We start from the raw sequence: 23338 nt of genomic DNA, 5'->3' as shown, positions 1-23338 counted from the left end.
TTTTAAGTAGGCTAATGGCCAAGCGGCCAGCGGCAGACAATGAGTTGGTCATAGCCTGTTTTAATAAATGTAGCCTTCTTAAATCATAAGGACTTGTCTAAAATATAATCTATAGATATAAAACAGTTCAAGCATATCACAATGTTAGTTTAAATGTTTAACCTAAATAAATGTGTGCTCTTAGACGCATATCCAATCGTTTGTACGGAGTGAAGCTGAAGCGGGCTCTGCAGGACATGGAAGCGTTAGCGAGATCTCTTGCATTTTTTTTTAACAGTGGAAATATCTTAAAATAGGCATTCATTTTTGCTCATAAATGTAAGAGTAATATGTCATTCCAAACTGTAAAGGTCTACTTTTGTTCGTGTACACTCACAAGATCAACAAAACTTTGTGCTTTTCTGCCGTCTCTGGCTTGAACAGGGGCGCTTCACACAGGCATGATGAATATATATATAGAAAGCTTTAAATTACTACTTTAAAAATGAAATAATTCAAATCGAAAATAGAAACTCTTTCATTATGTAATCCCTGCATTTCTCTCTAAAGGCACATTCAATGAGGAGATGGCCAGTCATTTTTTTTTCATAACCATAATTGATGGATGTCTAAAATATAAAAATAAGGAAAGGCCTAAAACAGGCCCGATTAAAATTTGCGTTTTATTTTATAATTCGATACAATTAAAAAAATAAAACACAAATTATAATGGCATATATGTAAAACTTTGTCCTATAATCGTATAGCTGCTTATATATATTCTGATTTTTATGTTGCTCTGTTCTGAATAGGCCTACCTTAAAATTTAAAGGATTTGCTACAATGCAATTTTGTCTGATATATGAATATATTTACTAGCCTATTTTTTAATCCATACAGCAAATGCTTTAAAACAGCTTTTATATATAGCCTACATCCAGTGGCATACCGCAAAGAATGAGATGGGGCCCCTCCCACAAGCAGTGTTGTCATGTGTTAAAATTTGTTGTGCACCTGAGTCCATCTGCCCCACAGTTTACAAAAACTTATTTAAACAGTGAATCATGTGGTGAATTATCATTGCATTTATTTATTTGATGTTATTATCGAATAATATTATAGCCTAGCCTATATGATAGGCCTATATAATGTTTAGTGATTTTGATATCGCAGACTAAAATACCGGCAGGAATAAATATTTAGGCTAATTTACTCATTAAAACCAAAGGAGCGCCAAGAGAACGGATAACAGCCGCAACGAGCACTGGCCATGATTTCAGAAACAACACATTCCAGCGGATAGATTGCCTCTTATTTAACACAGACCTACAAATTTCTTATCAAATGGAGATGTTTCTTTCTTTTAGGTACATTCGCATTATTCGCAGAGTTTAAATTAATTTGAGACGTTTCAGAAAGATTCTCGCAGAGAGACAGCTGAAAGCGCACCCCGTTTTTATTTAATCTATTTTACAAAAGTAGCCTACAAGGTGTTGTTGTTATTGTGAGCGTAAATATAAAATAAAATTTTAAAAAAGTAGCCCATTTGTAGTCTTGCACTAATCTGTAAGCTATCTCCAAAAATGACGGAAGGCCTATTTTAAGTTGTTTCAGCAGTCATGAGGAAAAAATCCATCAGAACGCACTGGCGCATTCGTCGGCCAGAGGGATAAAAATGTAGCCAATTTCGTTTCATATTTATATTTAAATATTGGGCTATAGCCTAATTTTTTTTTTTTAAATGTCATCTATGTTGATTATGAAAAGTGAATAGCACGACGGATGCGCAATGTGACATGCAGCGGGTCAGACATAAGTTTGACCACTTCATTAAGTTTTGTTTTATAGTAAGTCTTTCTTTAAAGTGAATTGTATCTTAATTTCAATCAATGTTTCATCAACCAATTGCCTATATTTAATAAATAGGAAGAAAACCAAGAACGTTGGATGTGGAATGGATTGAAGCTCGTAACAAATTAATCCATGTTTCTGCGGCCTTTGAATAAGGCTGAAACAATAGACGTCTTTCTGTTTTTATTACATTTCTTTATTACTTAATTGATAAGATATTTTTGGTCTAACAATATATTTTAGCTGGTCTAAATTCTAAGTTAACTTCAAGACCGAAAAATAAAGCAGCAGGACTTGCCGATTCACTTAAGCGGCCCAGTAGTTTAAGAATGATGTTCCTGATGTTCCCTTATGTTGCACTTTGAAAAACCCCAAATAAGAAAAAAAAGCATCTTTTATGTTCCACTTTAAAATGTTGTTGTAAATGTAGCCTTTTTAAGTTAAATAATAGTAATGGTAATTTGCTGTTAAATGGTGAAAAACTGTTCCATATTTCCTATTAAACTCAAAAGACATCGAAAAAACGTTGAAATAAAATAAATACAATTTTATTTTATTATTGTTAATATAATTTGCCGCTTAAATAATAAAGAAGACCGACTGCTTTATTTCCATGTTCATTTACAAGCTGCATGCGTTCTTAAGTCATTATATGTCCACGGACGTCGGGGGAGGGGGGTTGCGATTAACCGCCAAACCGCGGTGATATGTTGCGTTTTCACCGCGGTAAGAAAAATCTCATACCGTCACAGCCCTAATGTCACATAATGTATTTGAATAGATGTAGCAATTGTTTCAGCTATGCACCAGTATGGCGAATTTGAAAAATACATAACATACGTGAAATTGAAACTGGTGTACTGCACAGCACTACAAAAGAGCGATTTTTTAAAATACATATATAAAAAATTCTCTCTTGCAAAATATTTTAATTCTAAGTTAAATAACATGAAACAATTAAAAGGATGCCTTTCAACTCTTCAATTTTCTTGACAATGAAATTAAAATATCAAATGACAGCTGTGATAATTCATCAGAATTAATCTCATGGGAAGTGTATTTGAGAATACAATCATAAAATTATCCATTACAAAAGCACAAAGCTAAATTTTTATATGTCTTACCAGGAAGTGCACTGACATCCCCAGTTGGCTGCTGGGATGCTTGGGTTGCTCCTCGTCTCTTAATGGGAGTAGCACCAGGGGCGTTCCTCCGAAGCTCTTGTCTCATGCTGTGATAGACAGCTGCAATGTAGGCTGCAAACAACCAACCAATTATCATGATGAGAAATTATAATAAAATGATAAATTCACTTGTCATGTTTCTTGAGCAGCAAATCAGCATATTAGAATGATTTCTGAAGGATCACGTGACACTGAAGACTGTAGTTATTTTAAATTGTAATAACACGTTGTAAAGTAGCAATTACCTTTTATTTTTAAAGATTTATTTTTGGCATTTTTGCCATTATTTTGATAGGACAGTGATTAGACAGGAAGCGAAGTGGGAGAGAGAGGGGGACGGGATTGGGAAACGACGACGAGCTGGGACTTAAACATGAATTTTTAGGCGGAAACAAGCTGCCAGGGGGTCAGAAGTACTATTAATTTAAAAATAAATAAATAAATAAATAGTTGCTTTAAATAAAATAAACTTTCAGATACTTTAATACGAGAAATTGTACAATTGTTTTAAATTGTAATAACACTTCACAATATTACTGTTTTTACTGTATTTTTGATCAAATAAAAGCAGCCTAGGTGAGCATTTTAAAAACTGACCGACAACAAACTTTTGAACAGTAGTGCAGTGGAACAAAAAGACACCAAACAATTACAATTTTGGAAAGCTAAACAAGGACAGTAATGGGAATTTTGAAAATGTACAAATGAAACAAATAAAATCTGTAACGTTACCTGAAATGATCATAAGAAAGTATTTCTGACAGGATGCCGTCTGAGGAAGGTACTGCATGATGTTCCAGTTACTTTCAATTAGGTCTTCCACATCTTCTTCCCCATCCTGTTCTTCATCCTCCCCTTGGTTTTCTTCATCTTCCTCCTCATCCTCACTTCCAGCCTCCTCTGCTCCATCCTTCTTTGTCTTCTTTTCATTGCCATGCTAGGGTGGGTGAAAAAAATAGTGTTAAAACTCAACTTGAATCACCAGTTTTTACACTGAAAAATTCCAAGTTGAAACAAGTTGTTTCTAGGCCCTGTGCTTCACCTCTCCATACAGAAGGCTAGAGGGCAGCTTTCCCTTCACTCCTCCATAGTTAGCAGGATCCATCCACAGCAGAAACTCCCAACAGCGTGAAAATGTGATGGACAGAGAGTGGAAGATCTCCTTTGAATGGATACTAAAGTCGAGACAGGAAGACAAACAGAAAATGTAACAATCTAATACAAAGCCTTGGACTTCAGAGACTTGCACATCACACAAGAAACTAGGATTAGAGTCTAGGATAATTATATAAAAAAAAAAGTTTAGGGTTTAAAACCTGTTAGTGATATACTCCACGTATGCAATGGCATCATCAATACGTCGTTTCTTGGTGCAGAGGATGAGACGGTTGAAGTTTCCATAGATCACAGATGATCCCAGGCGCTTAAACTCTGCCACAAGTCTTAAGTGAAGAAGTGTGAAAAATATTAGTTGTCATTCTTTGGCCCAAACAGTAGAGCATGGTGATAGCAATACCAAGGTCATGAGTTTGTATCCCATGAAATACATGAACTGATAATTTATACTTTAAAAGTAGTTTTGGGTAAAAGTATCTGCCAAATGCATACATGTCAAATGTAAAAGCAGTACAAAGTTGCATTTTTGTTCACGCACTTACTATTTCTAAACAACCAATATGACAGTGGTTTTGGACAAACACTGATCTTTTTCTTTTTTTCTTCACTGTCACTGATATTATTGGTATGGAAGCTTGTTTCTGCCACTAAATAAAAAAATTAAAAAGGTAATTTCGACTATCTCACAACTATAACTTTTTTTCTCAGAATTGTGAGATTTAAACTCGCAATTGCAAGTTAAAGGTACAATTTGTGATATTTTTTTCCACTAGAGGTCGCTAGAAGCCTATTCAAAACAAAGGCGTAGTTTGATGACGCCAAGATTTAGAGCGGAAACTTGGGACATGTGGTCTCCATCTCAACGGACGGTGCAAAAGAATAGGGATTGGAGTCTGGAAGAACTCATGTTCGTGGATGCGATTATTAACGTTACTGTAGTATGAAGCAGAGCAGGACCGAGTGTTGCGGGAGCTGAACGAGGAGCTGGAGCGATTGATCAACACACGCCTCACGAGCAGCGGGACTTTTATTATGACACAGTCGCCGCTTCCGCTTCCGCTTTTCCGGTCATGAGTTTACGGGAGCTGTCCTTGTCGACAGAACCAGCGGCAGATGGTAAACAGCAATTATGTTCCATAAATAAGTAACACAATCCACCATAAAACGTGCAAGAAGTAAATAAGGAACTGCTTGAAGCAAGCTAGAGGTTAGCTGGACGCTAGACACTACTTCCGCATTTGTCCACGGCACTGTTGTCATGTGGTTTCTACGTCAGTAAAGGCGGTAACAAAGGTAACTGACGTCATTGACAGGCGACTGCACTGCCCCGTGTCACTGTTTAGAATGGGAATTTTCTCATGATTTACAAGTAGTTGAAAACATTAGAGATATTGTTAGTAATCAGCTGGACAAAATATATAACACTAGCCTAGTGGTTTTTGGATATTTTACTGCAAAAATATTACATATTGTATCTTTAAGTCAGAAATGCGTGATATAATCTCACAGTTGCATCTTATAAATTGACTTTTCTGTGAGTTATATGTGTGTTGAGTTGTAAAGACAGAATTGTAAGATATAAACATCAGTCTTTTTTCTCCTCACAATTGGACATTATAATATGTAATTGCGAGTTTATAGCTCTCAATTCTGAGAAAAAAGTGAGAATTGCGAGAAAAAAAGTCAAAGTCATATAAAGTTTATATCACATAATTCTGACTTTTTTCTCAGGAATTGTGAGATATAAACTTGAATTTTTTTATTTTATGGCGGAAACAAGCTGCCAGGGCTGTCAGAAGTACTATTAATTTAAAAATAAGTAAATAAATAAATAGTTGCTTTAAATAAAATAAACTTTCAGATACTTTAATAAGAGAAAGTTTTGAAATTGTAGATAAACTAAAGGTGCGGTCACATTTACCATCATAAGGCAAATTTTCATGGGTGAAACCCAGTCATTTTAATAGGAATTTACACAATCTGGAATATCATGTTAGGGCAAAAGTTTACCCCATGCGGACTTCGCTGCGTTAAGCAGAACAGAAAGCTGCCTGGTTTGAAATTGATTTCTGTGAGCTGTGCTTCATACCAACAACAGACCTTTTTTTACCCGCAAAACTTTGCTAATGTGACTGCACCTTAAATGGAGCAACTTTCTTTAACTCCAGACAACATCAAGTTAACATGAAACTGGTAGTCTGTGAACTGTACTCACTGTAGGAAGATCTTCTTCATCATGTTGAGGAGGGTGCGGTGCAAGGCCGGGTCGTACAGCAGAGAACTGGGTGATCGCAGCCACCGATAAAAATGCATCACCTGGTTATCAGCATAGACGTTATGATACTGTGTGATCTCTCGAACCCAGCCAACAACCATACTCTTCAGAATCCTGCACAAGGACAGAAAATAGTGAGAACCCTTTTGTACAGAAAACAAGATGTTTTGATTATGTTTACTGGCCTTACTCATTTATACATGCATACCTGAATGTGTTGGAGCAGAGCGCGGTTTCATCATAGCTGGCCACTGCGTTTGCCCCCTGATTCCCTGACATCATTTCCTCCAGTGATGCATGCTGAATGACATCAAAACTGACGCCCATGCTAGCCCCGCCTTCCATGTCGTTAACGTGCTGGGACTGCAGAATGGTGTTCACCGCCAAACTCTGAATATCCAACTCCACGCAAACTGGAAAAATAGGCAAAAGTACTTTATAGAGATACAATTTTAAAAGTAATATTTCTTTTTTTATCAATTTTAACTTTTCAACCTGATCCATTGTTATCTGTTCTTTAATATCAAGTCTAATGATTAAATAGGGTCGTTAGCACATAATGATATTTATAGGTAAATTATTTTTTATAAATTATTTTAAATTATAAATCGTTTGTATAATTACTCAGTTTTTTAAATATAAGCCCTTAATCTCAACTGAGAAATTTAAAAACTGCTTAGTTAAAAATAAATAAATAAATAAATAATAATACAATTACCATAATTTTGCATAAATATGACAAATAAAAAGATCAGTAATTATTTAATTTAAAAGATACATTTTATTTATTTACCACAATTTTGCATAAATATAATGAAAAATACAAGCACCGGTAATAATAATTATTTTTATTAAAAAATATTCATAATGTTTATTATATCTATTATTGTTATAGTCTAATGATGATGTAGTTAGGTAAAAAAAAAAGTAGCAGAAATAATAATTACAACAACAACTTAAGTAGATATTTAGGCTCTACTGCCATCTCCTGCTTAAAATACAATATTCTTCCTGTGTCTTTAATATCTGCTGCATTCCTAGTCTACGTGTCTGATCATGTGTCTTAATTTGCTTACCTGTGGAGTAGCAGCCCTGGCTGTTGATCTCCATGGAGCCTCTCTCATCACTCTCCATCACCAGTCTGCTGTCGTCAGCTTCTTTCCCCCCAAGGTCTGGCCGTACCGTAGGTGACAGCCACAACAGGTGGTTGTGCTTTCTGAGATGACGTGCAAGAAATAGATCCGATCCAAATATAGAAATATCCTGAGGCAGGTTTCCCACGGGAAGGTGATAATACCTGCAAAGAAAAAGGACATTACAGTACATGAGTCTGAAGTCAGCTTCTCCTAGGATGCTCCCTGATGTTGATTTTTTTCTTCACTTACATAAAAAAAAAAAATCAAATGTTCTTTGAGGTTTTAAAATAAATAGTTCAATCTACACTATTATTTATAAGTTCGGGGTAATATTTTAAAAAAAGTACTTTTATTCAGCAATTTAATGCATTAAAAGGTGACAGAAAAGACTTCAAATAAATATAAATAATTGGTGAACATTTGAACTTTCAATTCATTAAAGAATCTTGAAAAAAAAAAATGTATCATGGTTTCCACAAAAATATTAAGCAATAATAATAAAAGCGGTTTTCAACATATCTTTATAAATATATATAATAAAATTATATTAATATTAACAACTAAAATAATATAATATATATATATATATATTTATTATTTTAGTTGTTAATAGTTCAGATCGCAAAAGATCTCAATGTCCTCTGTCCGAAAAGACCTGCCACATAAGCAGTGCTTATTTGAGGTTCAGAAATGTGGCCTGCCCACCCACCCACCCACCCAAAGTGACAATATATGAAAAAAAATACGTAAATATTTTATTATATAAACACCAGAATAAGAAACTATTATTCTAGTGTGTATAATGAATAAGATCATAAAGAGGAAATTAGCAACGCTTATCCTAAGGGGGAGAGAGAAAATGGACACATCAACTACAAAACACAAACCCAGACACTAATTTTACACGGACTTGATTGCAATACGTAAAAAAATTATAGGTTTATTTAATTAGTGTAGAAAGCTAACTTCATGGTCAAATCTAAATAAAACCTCTAGTATGACAGTGACAAATGTGTGTGGTGTACCTGGCCATATCAAAAGCCTGTGAGAGGCAGCTGTCCAGGTTCAGGTAGTGTTTGATCATGCGGCGAGCTCCGTGCCGTTGCCAGTCCAGTACATTGTAGCTTATCTCATCAATAACGTGAACCGGCACCACCGGGAACTCCTCCAGTACAGTCATGCCGGCCGCCAGACGCCGCAGCTCCCAGTTAGACTGAACAGCAATCAGGGTCGGACCACGCCGCTCCTCCTGCACACAAGTTCGAAAAACGGCTGCTATTTATCTGCTTCACTGTGCTATTGGCTTTATTGTTTTAAAGTACCTCTATTATGCTTTTTTGCATATTACCTTTCATGTAGTGAGTAATATAACTGTTTGTGAATGTAGAAGGTCCGCAAAGTGCATGATAATTGGAGTTTTTGTCACCCAAAAGAAATAACCTACATAATGCCTAAACTTTGTTTGTTATAAGTTAACTTATAACAAGATCATATGCGAGTGTGCAAAAACTCAGCACTGGACAAAAGCTCCAGCTTTTTGAGAGATGAGTGGATTCTAACTTAAACACATCTGATTGGCCAAGGTGTCCAAGAAATCAACAGATACGTTTGTGATTGACTACACTGATCAACTTTGCTCTCAAGGGTGTTTCTACTTATGTTTTTTTTTTTGCAAACACCAAATCTGTTTCACCAATATGCTATTATTACAGATAAAAGTAGACCAGCCATTATGGGCAGCTTTTCCAATCAGAAGCAGCAGCAGTCAGTGGTTGTGAAAAAGTGAAAAAAATCCACTCTTATCTCAAGTCCGTGGCCAGGGGAAGGCTAAGCCTTATATATGCTCCGCCTTTGTGATTAACGTCTCTGCCTATATGAACAACTTGCATGCAATTGTAGGACACCCCCAACACAAAATTAGGAAACTTTAAAATAGCATAATAGGGGCACTTTAAACAACATGTTGAGGCTGTACCTTGTAGTTGAGAAGAATGCGCTGCAGTGCACGGTAGATTGCTTTGACGTCATTTTCAGCACGCACTTCAAACAGATGTTTCTCAGGTGGCAGAAGCTCCTCTGTGGTCTTCTCCAGCAGTGCTGTGCGCTCAGCTCCGTACATCGAACTCAGGTTCGGCATCTGATTACTGCGTACCTACATTTGGTGTAAATACAATAATGTAAACTGCATCATCTTTGCACTGTGTATTTCTTGCAGGGATGCGTGACTAATTTAAATAAAACCAGCTGTGATTTAATTAAATAAATATATATGCTGCGTGTTCAGTTCTTTTACAAGCGTTTTCAGACCATCTTCCTAAACTTGTTATGAGAAGCGCATATTACCAACCAACTGTTGGTAATATGCAAGAGAGAACAAGAGAGAAGCTTTATGCTCTTGGGTTAACATTTAAATGAAGAAATTAAGACAGCCATAAATAGTACTGTAATTTTACAGATGTAATGTATTTTGAATTTTTTTTAATTATATTTTTTTCCTTAAATCCTTTTTTTTTTTTAAGTAAAATATTACAATAGTAATATTTATTTTGTTTAATATTTTATTTAGTAATAATATTAACAATAATCAAAATCATAATACAAAAATGATTATTATATAGCCATGATATATAATCAAAAACTTTGTTTAATTGCTGTTGAGTTTTGAGTTCAAATGTTTTAAGCTAAAATGTAGAGCTTACCGTGTCGAGAACAAAGATGCTGGCTTTGCGTTGGGACGGTATGAAGAGGCCAAAGAGAGCTTTATGGCCCTGACTGTGATGGTACAGGTAAATGTGCCTTACACTGCCTGTAACACATAAAACACACTATATTTAACCCAAACACTTAAAAGCACATCAACCACTAAACAGTAATGCACAAACATTACTACAGTGCATGAACTAATTTTTTTAACCAATTACCAACAAAACTAAAACCACACTGAAAGTGATTATGTCACCTGGCTCAAGGTAGCTGAACTGGGCCAAGGATCTCATCTCTAGGTGTTCCAGGTCAAAGGTATCAGCCTCTCTGCCAGCCAGGTCTCTGACCACCTGTTTATTGACCATACACATGCAGCCCAGCTGGACCAGAGCCCGGAACAGCAGCGGAACCTACAGGTCATGTGAGAGGGCACAAGACAGACACATTTTGACCTCTCTCGATTCTGCAAGATATAGTCAATGCACCACAGAGCAGAAAACCTCTCTGGAAATCTCCAATTAGTCTAGAATATTCCAGGCTGACTACCAAAATAAAGACAAATTCATACACCATAACAGTCATTAAAAGGCAATATCTCATATTTTGCCCTTACCTGTGTCTCATAGACACCCTCAATATCAGGAGCAGAAAGGTCAGCATTGATCTCATTGATGTGTTCTTGGTACATGTCCTCAGGAACTGCATACTGGTACAGGTAATACGCCACACCAGAGCGTGGAAGTATCCGGTTCACCTGTCATTTAAAATGCGTCAAAGTGAGAATTCTTTGAACACAACTTTGATGGATGATTAATCACTGCAACACTCTTTGGAATACTTGATTCTGATCAAAATATAGGTACATATTTTTTATAGAAAATCTATATTAATAACAATAGCAAAGATAATATTATTGTTAATAAATGGAAATTAATATTGTTCAAAATTCATCTTCTTGCTAAGCAGATATTTATATTGTAATGGACTCTTTGTCTTAAAGGAAGCTTTAAAGCTAATCTCCAAGCCAAATAAAATTCTTCACTGACATATTGGATTGAATCTTTAATCAGCTGAACTGACTGGCACTAAATTCATTTATAGTCTAGAACATGACGAATTCTTACTACACAGATCATGCATAGAATTGGTGTTGACAATTTATATAGCAGACCTTTTTGCAGGTAGCCCCCTCTTCTTGCTTAGGCACTCTCTGATTGACATAAAACACTCGTGGGATGTTGAGCTTCATGCAGTGCAAGTCACTGCCAATGACCGCCCACAGCTTATAAAGACCTGGGTGACTGGTCTCTGCAATCTAGAGGTGGATAAACAAACATCATGCATAGTGCCAAAAAGAACAAAACTGTAGTCATGTTTAATAGTTTAGATCAGCATTTCTCAAAGTGTGGGGCACACCCCACTGGTGGGGAATAGAGACATGACAAATGGGGTGTGACAAACTAGAGGACATTTGGTCATTTTTGTGCCCATCCCCATTAATCTTTTGAGTCCCACATATGGGATTTTTATCTCTATGCCCCTGAGAGTACGGTCCCAAATATGGGATTTAGAACGTTCAGTGACGTCACTTAACTGCCTGATTCAAACTGTGCTGTGATGTTAATAAAATAAATTTTAATACATTTTAACAGTTAAACTTAAAGCATAGTTTTTTAACATTTTGTTGGGGGGGACAGATGGGGCTCGGAACCCTTCCCTACCTCCAAAGTGTGGAATGGCAGAAAAAGTTTGAGAAACACTGGTTTAGATACAATGAATACTTTTATTCAGCAAAGGTGCATTAGATTGATAAAAAGCAACAGTATAAAAACATTTAAAATAAGTAAAAAACGATTTCAGCCAAATCAGCATATTAGAAGAATTATGTGACACTGAAGACTGCAGTAATGATGCTGAAAATTCAGCTTTGACATCACAGGAATAAATTACATGTTAAAATATTTTAGAAAATTACTTAAAATTGTGATATTACTTAAAATTGTAATTTTCACTGTATTTTTTATCAAATGAATGCAGCCTTGTTGAACATAAGAAACTTTTGAATGAAAGTGTATGTACATTAGAAATGTGCGGATCAGCTCTAACGTCCCCCGAATCTGCAGTTAAATATAAATCATCTACCCATCACCTACCCGAACCTATGATTTTCTCTGACTTCGATATCCATACTCAATCATCACATTATAAATATTCTAATACTCTGCGTTAAGCTTGATGATATGGTAACATATTACACTGAAGTAGGCTGCTTTTAAATCAACATTTATTTAAAGTAAAAGTTCTTCTTTGGCAAAATCCACAGATTATCCGCAGTGTCTATGGATATAACCGCGATCCGCACATCACTAACGTACATGAAAAACTTTTTCACTTAAATCTCAGAATTGCTAGTGTAGCATACCTGTACAATTTGCCAGGGCATGTCCAGAATACTGCGGGCAGTTCTCCGCAGGAAGCTGCCTAGCCCTGTTGTCGGTCCATCACGGATTACACCGCCCCCTGTCGGCTGAGATTCCCCATCAATCAAACGTCGTCGCTTTCGGCGTTCCTTCCTCTGGCGAAGCTGCAGCTCCCATTTTTTCTTGTGGTAGCGCAACCAGACAAGAATTTCCTCCTATACACACACAAATACAGATCACCTTGCTGTGGAGCCTTTCTTTTATTCAATATGTCAACAGATTTAATTAAACATAATATCTGATGATATGTAATAGGAGATAGCAAATGCTCCACTTCAGCTTCAGGTGTCATCAGTATAAAGAGCTCACACTTAACTTTTTCTGTTTATTAAAGTGCACATATTATGCTATTTTAAAGGTTCCCAATTTTTTTTTGGAGGTCTCCCTTGCGGTAACTGTTATTGCGTTGTTATACTGTCTGTATTACCCGGGAGGCGCCCATGGCTGGCGGTGGCCCCAGTATTTCTCTCCAAGACTGCGTGAGTTCTTGGTCTTGAGACTCGGCCTGGCTGTCCTCTGCCTGAGATATCCTCTTCCTCTTTGTGCTGATGAGTATGGCAGGCTGCAAAGGGCGCTGAGGAGCACCGAAATCCTCCATATCAGGAGTCTCACCTGATGCTAGAGTTTGATGGGCCACCTAAGAGAGGAAGAAGATGGTGTGCGTATAGTAGGAGACATGTAGACAGCAAGTTGTGTGAATGGTGTGCGTGTAACAGTAGACCTACCTGTCTCTTTCCCTCACTGGTAAAGAGCTCACTAATCTTCTTCTGCTTGTAGATGTCATTCTTTTCCAGGAGCTTCTTATGCAGCCAGTCTGGATGTCGTACTCTGGGTACTGGGTTTTTCACCTGAACAAAAACAGTAACTGCTAAGAACATGGAACTAAACAGTAGAAAATATAAAAGCACATAGATAGTGACCAAAAAATATTTGATGCTTATCAAAAGTAGTTTGGGTAAAAATTCAGATTATTGCAGAGAACATGTGGTGCATGATTCTGGTAAGGACAGATATGACAGGACTGATAGGGGTCTAAATGAGATTTGTGGTAATTTACCTGTTGTAGAGCCGCAGGAATTGTGATAATTTTCTGTATAGCACTGCCCAATCGCTCAATGTAGTAACTCCAGTCCAGAATCTTATATGGGAAAGACATGAAAAACAGAAATTAAAAACATAACAGTAAAGAATACAACACTCATGCAATTTCGAAATTTCAAAATAGAAATTGTGATATTATGGTCAATAATCAAATTAACTCACAGATCTAATGTCAAGGTCATGGAGGCTAGGCATCTTCAGCCATTTACGTAGGAAATGCTTTTTAACACTCTCTTCAGCCTGGAAAATGGCCAGAGGGATCGCCCTGTGTGAGAAAGAATAAATGATTTATATTTATTTGAAATATTACAATTTAAAGCAACTTTTTATTTAAATACATTTTGAAATGTAATTTATTCCTGTGATGGAAAAGCTGAATTTTCAGCATCATTACTCCAGTCTTCAGTGTCACATGACCCTTCAGAAATCATTCTAATATGCTGATTTGCTGCTCAAGAAACATCTTCAATAAATCAATGTTGACAAAAGTTTTTTTTCAGGATTGTTTGAGGAATAGATAGCATTTATTTGAAATAGAAATATTTTGTAACAATGTAAAAGTCTTTACTGTCTGTCACTATAAATATGAACTATTATTTATAAAGAAATACTATTTTTTGCACTCAGTAAAGAGGGCAAAAACAGAAAACAGTCTGAATGAGACTCAGGAAACCAGTTAGTAGAAAAACAATTATTTTAACATCTCACCTTTCAGTGACGGGCGAGCCCTCCGGTTTGCGGGAGATGACATAGCGACAGCTGAGGCCAGCGTCCTTCACCATCTGATCACCAAGGAACTCAGCAAGACGCTTGGCCGTGCTGATTGAGGTGGATTTCTGTTCTCCGTAGTCTTCCAGTTTACGGGACATTGAGCGGTTTTCTGAAATCAGCTCAAACAACTCCGCATCTGGCATGTTAGCAGCCTTGAAAACAAAAGACAAGAACAATACTCTCAATGAGTGCCTGTAATATGTAATATTATGTAATATTATAATAAAGTCCAGTGCAAGCACTTATTCCCATTATATTTCCACTTAACCTGTTAGCCAGCACCCCGCTTTGGAAAATCCCAAGAAATGACATACCCATATGTCTGACCATGTTATATTTCAAATCTGAAGATAAGTTTAAAATTCTGAGTTTTATTACATGTTTTTCAAGACCATGTCATGAGACTTTATTTAGAAAGGACTCTAAAATGTTAACTGATGTTTATTGTCATCTATTCAAGTGTATTGTCTATATTGTGTTTGTGGTGCTAACTGCCCCATTCAGTTTCAGTCTCCCCTGAACACATTCACACCTCTCCAGCCTGCCTATGGCTCTAATTATTCTTTTCTTTTGGCTCTATTATAATTACTGATGTTCTGTTCAAGATGATTTAATCCCTCATTTCATTCACCAAACTTCTCACTTCAACTGTATCTAATGCCCTTCTTGGAAAAAAAAAAAAAGAGAAAAAAGTGAGCTTTACGATTGAAAATTATTTATTTACATTAGCTCAGAACAGGTGCATCTCTGGGCTCGTTAGCATGTTAGCTTAGCACACCAACAAAACACGACAATTTATAAGATTAAAACCACGTTTTTGCTCCAAACCTACTAGTCGATTGTTTTAAATAACCTTCTGTGACGTGGTGTGGCTTCGGATAAAAAAAAAAAACATAAGGTATGAATTGGACACACAGTAGTCAGTGTATACAGCGCTCATATGACGACAACAGCGCGTTTTGGGTAAAAATTGAATAAATATTACTCCTCTGTATAGAAAATTGACATACACATACGAGAATCCATCAATATTTATCCAAATGTGGATGCTTTTAAGCTAAAAGCCCTGAGGGATGTTATTTTGTGGAGTTTTTCCATGACGATCTCAGAGTTTTTTTTTCCTCAATGAAGCTGAAGCTGATGCTCATATTTCAATGAAAAGGTAACGACTCAGTTTCTCATATTCATAACTCCCGACACATATTAACAAATAACGGTCACTATACGATGTTGAGAGTAAAATGAAGATTAAAAATTGAAGCTCGAGTCTTAGATCTTTTTAATGATGTATAGTTTGTCAAGGTAATTACATGAAATCTAACAGTAAATTTGAGCTAATTTAAACAAAGAAGCTTCGTTGTAACCAGTACAGGTTAACAGGTTAAACCTACAGAAGATTGTATGACATTTGTCAATACCTTGCTGTAGAGCACATCAAGCCAGTAGTCAGCCACTTTAGCCACAGAGGCATAAACCTCCTCTAGAGTTGTGCCTTTCAGGAAGGCCTCAAACACAGATGACTGGAAGATCTTAATGAGTTGAAGTTCTCCTCTCCTCTTCACCTCAAATCCCTTCAGCTCAGCCAAAGACCCATCCTCGTTAAACACGGCATACCTGAGGATAGAGAAGATATGAACCAAGCTTAGAAAAACAAAGTTCAAAATGCTGAATACAACAGTAATTTATCCTTTAGTTGAGGCTTTTATCCAAAGCAACTTCTGCTTTTATCCACTAGCAACAATCTGCTAGTGACTACAGTTACTGGCCATGTCCATATATGACAATGTCCAGTAGTGCTGACAAATAATATATATACAACATATATATACACAACAAATAAGCATGATGTAAATAAAGAGATTCATTGTGCAGTATAGACAGATTTTTTTATTATAAAAAATATTATATCCATTTTTCAGGCTGAAATCCATGAAATGTTACTGGAATTAGTATAATGTTGGTACCATGACAACACTAATGTCCACACACAGTCCTCTCACCTCTTCTTTAGCTTCTTCCCTTCTTCTTTGGAGGCGGGCAGGATCATAGCCAAGTACGGCCCATCCACTTCAAAGAAGATGCTGTTCTCAGCTCTGGTCTCATATGTTAGAGATGCAGGGTCCACCAGCTCTTGATACTGATGATTCGTGAAGCCCTCCTACACATACAAGTGACAAAAACAGGATCTTTTCAGATTATCATTACTTTTTAATATATAGTTAATCTGCGGATAATGTGGTTTACTGGTCAAAAGACAAGCAAGATAAATTACCTTGACCATGATATTTAGCATAGCTCCTGGATAACTGATGGTCACCTTTGACTTCTTCTCATTGGTGGACTTTATGACAAAGTTCTCAGGAAAAGTGTTGGGAAGAACACACCAGATACCATCAGTGTCCAACTCCAGAGGCCTCCTGCAGAAGAAGAAGAGGAGAAATTAATCAGTCAGTTACAATAAACTGGAGTTTAAATTAAACACAACTCTGACAGTTTATGGGTTTGATGTAAGAGCCTGACCCGATCTGCTCAATGAGCTCTCTGGCCTGTGTGATGATGTTGGCACCAGTGAAACACACAATCCCAGCCATCTCCATCGAGTACCATCGTGCTCTGAGAAACACAATATCAGTCACCATGTAAAACAGGAGTTAGAAAACAAAAAGTAATAACAGGAACTAACTACAGAAGACAAGAAACTCATCAGGTATATCTGCTCTAGCATTGAAAAGTGACAGTTCTGATCAATACCCTTTTCTCATGACGTATCCATAGAAGGAGTTGAGGATGCACTTGTGTGCCAGTTGCAGAGACTCATAGAGAATCTCCATGTTCTTGCAGCGCTTCACCTCTGCTGCATCCCCGCTTTCCTGTGCTGAAGACAGCTTCTTCTTCCACACCTGGACAGATTATAGGTAAAGACAAAAGAGTGATTCCTTCCTGCATAGGTGAGCAGACTAAAATATCACATTAAAAGAGGACATGTCATAGAAGAACATATCCTTTTGAAAAAGAGGAGTTTGATGTTCTACGTTGACAGACTCAGCCACAACTTTATTGTCCCACTTTGGTAAACTAAGATTGGTGCCAAACACTAACCACATCCATATAGTACATTTTAAAATACCATTAACTACAAAAAATCATAAACTATAAACAATAAAATTTTGCGGTTTGCATAAAAAAAGTAATACCAAACTGTAACATTCATAACAAAAACAATTCAACACCATTTTGGCCTGAATCCAGTACCTTGTGGAGTCCCTTGAACTCATATCGACGGTCTCTGAAGGCTCGGACCGTGTCAACATAAAAGGAGTTCTCTCTCTGGCAAATGGTAGTGACTCTCTCCTCTAGTCTGGTCAGGTGAACCTTCTTATAGGCTTTTCTACAGTAGTCTAAAAAAAACAAATATAACATGTCTCTGTTCATCTATTCAAGTGATGTACAAGTGTATAAATTAAGCTCTTCATGGTCTATGACAACAGTCAAACAAGAACTAAATCCTAGCAGATGGGTATGAAAAAACAAGAATATACTGACCTCCCAAGCGCTTCTTCTCATGACGTGCCTGTTCTTCTCTATTGAGCTCATGGAAAGCGCGAGGATGACCATTTGGAAAGAGAGGAGGAAACTTCTCGGACTCCAGTTGTTGCTGAATGCGATGAAACTCACTCCTACTGGCAGGCACTATGAGGACATGGAAAACAGCCTGAACCTTGCTGATAGCAAAACTGCATTAATGCTTTTTAATAGTTAAAAGTTATAACATTGTTATATTGTCCGTTTATGTTATTACTAACCAATGTAATTATAAAGTGAGGCCAAAACTACTCATAACCAATAATGCAGCATATAACTAAAGCATACAATACTATTCCAAAGTTTGGGATCGGTAAGATTTTTTAATGTTTGAGAGAAGTCTGTTAATCAAAAATACACTGTTCTCTACTTTAGTATATTTTAAAGTTTAATTCAGTCCTGTGATGACAAAGCTGAGTTTTCAGTTGTGCTGCTTAATATTTTTGTGAAAAAAGTGATGCATGCTTTTGTTCTTTTTTTTTTCTTCAGGATTCTTTGATGAATAGAAAGTTCAAAAGAACAATTTATTTGAAATAGAAATCTTTTGTAACATTATAAATGTATTTATGGTCACTTTTGATCAATTTAATGCATCCTTGCCAAATAAAAATACTCATTTCTTAAAAAAAATAAATAAATAATCATGGTGTAGTGTATGTGGCCACATGTGGCCATTCTTTTGTCAACCCAGGATGAAAACAGTTGTGGCATTAAACATCTCCTCAAAGATGTAAAAAGTTCAAGTCACTCACTGATCTCTCCTCTCCACTGCCATGCCATCCTGCGCTGACAGTTTGCACCAGGTTTATTAAAATCACAGGCGGCACAGGTTGCTTCATCCACCATGGCAGAGGGCTAGGAAAAAAAAATAAGTGGAGAGAAAGAGATGATTTTACTCACTTTATTCAAATAGCTGAATGGGACAAAGTAAATGTTGTCTTAAAATGTCATTACAATGAAATTAACAACTTAAGCACCAGTATATGAGCTGAGAACTGTATTGTACCTGTAGTCTGTTGGTGAGGATGATGTTGGGGTACATAGCCCCCACATCCAGATGGTAAATAAGAGGACACTCAATTCTGTTGGGCACTTCCTTCAGAGAGATCAGTTTCCTTTTGATCTCATCACACACCTGAAAATAGATCAAATTAACATGACAACTGCATGCATGAAAAAGTTAATTCACATAATAGGATAATGTGTCCACAAAAAAGATCACTGAATACTGACCTCATTAAAGTTGGTGACCTGCTCAAGGGGAATCTTTTCCTCTTCCTCAATCGCATGACGAAGAGTACGGTCTACCCTCTGAATCAAAAAGTCAAATGCTGCTGGATTCTGTTAGGACACAAATTATAAATAATTATGTAGATAATATACAAATAAAACAGTGCTTTGGTTAAAGATGGATTCCCAGTTACCATTTTAAAGCGACAGGGGATGTCACTGCGAAACACACCAGACTCCAGAGCCTCGACGTGACCGCCCACATAAGTCTCAGAGTCGAGTACATGACCGTCATCTGTGAGTTTGTTAAAGACCTGCTCCTGCTTGTTTGGGAAGACAATGTTGGCATGGAAGGCCTGAACCATCAGCAAGGCTTCACACAGGGTACCCGAGCCTTTCCGCAAAACCTGTTCACACATTTGTGTGTCCAGACACATATAAAGCAACACCAATGATGTTAAAAACAATTATATTCACAGCTTTCTCATCACAATGTAGTAACAAAAACAATAATTTGTGAATACAGACCTCATCGGGTTCCATAGGAATAATGGTACAGAGGGCAAAAATGAAGGGATGAACATATTTCATGTAAAGGTAGTATGTGGCCACAGCGTCAGACACTGAATAGGTGGCCAGAGTCTGAAAAAATAAAAATAAAAAATACAGCACATAATGCAGTCAAACCCAAATCTATCAAATCCAAAAAGTAAATGTTTCATAAAAGAATAAAATATATAAAATATTGTATATTTAAAAAAAAACAATAACAAAGAAACAAGTAAACGATGCACAAAGTAACAAATTCATAGGCACTCAGAACATATTTGATGTTTAATATGCAGTTATGTTAAGCAGGATTTTGGACCAATGAGATTTTGTTGTTGGCCACACAACTAGGGATGCAAATGGGTGGAAAATTCCTGGAAAATTTCCAGAATTTCCAGAAACTTTCCACAATTTTTGAAAACATTCTGGAAATTTTGAAAAAGTTTCTGGAAATTAACTGGAATTTTTTTTTTACCCCTACACACAACACATATGTTGTTACACAATCAAATCTGTATTAAAAATGAATTTGTATTTTAATTTGTATTGACATTTTTCTGGAATGCTAAATGCATAAATCTTGGAAATGAAGTGTGTTGACAATCTTTATTGTGCAAGTAAGTGAACAGTCATCCATGTAAATGATCAATGAATGTAAAAGGTAGAGTAAAGGAAGCAGAGGAAGAGCACCTGTGGTTCTTCAGTAGCCATACGGCACATCTCCTCTGGGTCCAGCTCTACAGGGTCATAGCCTAACTTAGCTTTTGCTGCAGCCTTGAGGTTGTGACTTCCTACAGGCAGGTAACTGTCTCTCTTTACCCATCTGAATGAAGTGAGAGGGTGAAACAGGGTGTATTTACTAATACATAAGCCATTCGTTTGCAATGTGTGGGTTATGTTCATTGAGTCTCGTTGAAAACAACATTTCAGCCATTCTTACCTGAGGCAGTCCATGTGAATAGCTTGGCTGGCTTTATATTCTCCCTGATTGTCCTTCTGGAAGCCGATCTCCCGATGCATATTCAGGCCAAGTTGGGCTGCCCTGGCCTCTACAAATGGCCTGGGGACATAGAAAAGATATTCACCATGAGCACATGGTATTTGTAAAAACACAAAATCATCAAAACCATATGCCAAACAAAAACATAAAACAGACAACAGGATTTTATGTGATAATATATCACATAATCTAACAGTAATAGTTTAAAGCATGTCCTACCAGTCAAAGAAATCTCCGTTGTAAGTGACAAAAATGTTTGGCTTGGTCTCATGGACATGTTCAAACCATCTCTGAATGAGAGAGGCCTGCAAGCAGACAGAAAAGGTCAGAAATAGGGAAGGCAAATACCAAACAACAGAAAAGGAGTTTGACAACTTAATTTTTTCAAGCCTTGTTTTACAATTGACAACATTATAGCAATTGTTCAATTGCACATCATATACTGTTCAACCTTACCTCATCAGGTTCATTAAATACAGTGAAAGGGCCCTCATATTCAGGTTTAGGGGTGAACTCAAAGTCTTCAATGTCCTCAGAGACAATTTCTCTGTTTGTGATGAGGAAGCCCTGGGAAAATAGTATACAAATGTACATTATAAACCATTTCAAGTATTAAAACACATCAAAGAGGCTGATTACATTTAAATAAAGCATGAATAAAACAGACAATTAAATGACGTTTATAGCTTCTATATGTAATAAATGACTGTCCTATCGTAAGAGTGAAAAAAACATTACCTGCCCATCTATCATGTATGATATCATCATAATCTGGTCTGTTTCAGCATCAGGAAACTTCAGAGGGAGTTTAGTGGTCTCAATATCAAACGCCAACACTACAGGATCCTTAGACAGGCAAAAAAATACTGCCATGATTCAGTGATTCATCATAATTAATGCAGGATCCTCAGTGAATAAATGTGAATGAAATTATTGAAACCACCATCACCACAGACTAAGCAAAAATCTCAAGCATCTAAACTCTTTAGGACAAGCAGAAACATTTGCTAAGATTCTTACAGGTCTTTCCACAAGATCATCCCTACGCGCAATCTCAGGAGGATAGGCACTTCCTCTGTACCGCACATTATACCAGTGAGCCTGTCAGAAAACAAAGCGGTCAATCATTTGAATATTAAATATACTGTATAATCAGTCATGTAGCCTGTATGGGATGTTTCTTTACCACATGAATCTTCAGGTCAATAGAAACACGGACGTGATAGGGCACGTCATATTCTCGCATGTCCAAAATGTTGTCAAGTTGCTCAGTCATCTTCTTCGACGAACCATCCTCATCCTCCGTCACTACACTCCCACCAACCAAAGCACTGTAACATGCAAAAGAGGCATTTATAGGTCTGAATAAAAATGTCAAGTGCATTGTTGTTAATATCTTGAACAAACTTTTTGAAACTATTTTTTAAATCTCTTTAAGGAATTTTTCCTTTTACATTGCTGCAACAAAAGTTTTAATATAAGCAGGACATCTAAATTTATAGTGTGCTTTCTCTTAGTGTGCCTCTTCGGTCAGAAATTTTATGGTTTTAAACATTTTTGCTTCATCGGAATGGGATGACACTTGGTGACTTTTGTCGCATTAGCTATGTGAACACACACACATAATTTGGATATGTTACAAGGCCTTTACTCTATTTTAATCTGAAAAAAAAAAAAAAAAAAAAAAAAAAAAAAAAAAAATATATATATATACACACAATTTAAAATAACGGTTTTCTATTTGAAAATATTTGAAAATGTAATTTATTCCTGTGATGCAAATCTGAATTTTCAGCATCATTACTCCAGTTTTCAGTGTCACATGATCCTTCAGAAATCATTCTAATATGATGATTTGCTGCTCAAGAAACATTTTTTCATATTTGTGTGCAATATTTTTTTTTTTTCAGGATTATTTGATGAATAGAAAGTTCAAAAGAACAGCATTTATTTGAAATATGATCTTTTGTTACATTATAAATGTCTTTACTGCCACTTTTGATCGATTTAATGCATCCTTGCTGAAAAAAAAAAAAAAATTTTCTTTAAATTCTTCTCAAAAAAATAAAAATAAAAAATCTTACTGACCCCAAACTTTTGAACGGTAGTGTATAATGTTACAAAAGCTTTATATTTCAAATAAATGCTGTTCTTTTGAACTTTCTATTCATCAAGGAATCCTGAAAAAAAAAAGTACACAACTGTTTTTAACATTGATAATAATAATAAATGTTTCTTGAGCAGCAAATCAGCATATTAGAATGATTTCTGAAGAATCATGTGACACTGAAGACACTGAAGAATGATGCTGAAAATTCAGCTTTTCCAACACAGAAATAAATTACATTTTATATTATATTCCAATAGAAAACAGTTATTTT

At 36.2% G+C, this 23338-nt stretch overlaps 1 protein-coding gene across 3 annotated transcripts in view; it reads right to left on the bottom strand.

Annotated features, from left to right (window-relative positions):
- pole (polymerase (DNA directed), epsilon) overlaps nt 1-23338 on the bottom strand; it is a 34055-nt gene that overhangs the window by 7830 nt on the left and 2887 nt on the right. For all 3 annotated transcript variants that reach the window (XM_067407690.1, XM_067407693.1, XM_067407692.1), the window contains exons 7-44: nt 22144-22288; nt 21978-22058; nt 21696-21803; nt 21414-21524; nt 21177-21262; nt 20898-21017; nt 20648-20780; nt 19937-20050; nt 19603-19815; nt 19412-19519; nt 19185-19313; nt 18931-19033; nt 18140-18286; nt 17849-17994; nt 17348-17496; nt 17117-17209; nt 16869-17013; nt 16597-16754; nt 16015-16210; nt 14534-14748; nt 13988-14090; nt 13782-13862; nt 13450-13572; nt 13152-13361; nt 12667-12879; nt 11416-11559; nt 10858-10998; nt 10501-10654; nt 10241-10347; nt 9517-9693; nt 8567-8790; nt 7482-7702; nt 6614-6818; nt 6346-6519; nt 4331-4456; nt 4057-4189; nt 3747-3951; nt 2955-3086 (exon numbers count right to left, since the gene is read on the bottom strand). In XM_067407690.1, the coding sequence (XP_067263791.1) occupies nt 2955-3086; nt 3747-3951; nt 4057-4189; nt 4331-4456; nt 6346-6519; nt 6614-6818; nt 7482-7702; nt 8567-8790; nt 9517-9693; nt 10241-10347; nt 10501-10654; nt 10858-10998; nt 11416-11559; nt 12667-12879; nt 13152-13361; nt 13450-13572; nt 13782-13862; nt 13988-14090; nt 14534-14748; nt 16015-16210; nt 16597-16754; nt 16869-17013; nt 17117-17209; nt 17348-17496; nt 17849-17994; nt 18140-18286; nt 18931-19033; nt 19185-19313; nt 19412-19519; nt 19603-19815; nt 19937-20050; nt 20648-20780; nt 20898-21017; nt 21177-21262; nt 21414-21524; nt 21696-21803; nt 21978-22058; nt 22144-22288 (5573 nt within the window). The remainder of the gene's footprint in view (nt 1-2954; nt 3087-3746; nt 3952-4056; nt 4190-4330; nt 4457-6345; nt 6520-6613; nt 6819-7481; nt 7703-8566; nt 8791-9516; nt 9694-10240; nt 10348-10500; nt 10655-10857; nt 10999-11415; nt 11560-12666; nt 12880-13151; nt 13362-13449; nt 13573-13781; nt 13863-13987; nt 14091-14533; nt 14749-16014; nt 16211-16596; nt 16755-16868; nt 17014-17116; nt 17210-17347; nt 17497-17848; nt 17995-18139; nt 18287-18930; nt 19034-19184; nt 19314-19411; nt 19520-19602; nt 19816-19936; nt 20051-20647; nt 20781-20897; nt 21018-21176; nt 21263-21413; nt 21525-21695; nt 21804-21977; nt 22059-22143; nt 22289-23338) is intronic.

Source organism: Chanodichthys erythropterus, chromosome 13 (genome assembly GCF_024489055.1).
Source record: "Chanodichthys erythropterus isolate Z2021 chromosome 13, ASM2448905v1, whole genome shotgun sequence".
Lineage (NCBI taxonomy): Eukaryota > Metazoa > Chordata > Actinopteri > Cypriniformes > Xenocyprididae > Chanodichthys > Chanodichthys erythropterus.
This window is presented reverse-complemented; position numbering and strand designations above follow the sequence as displayed.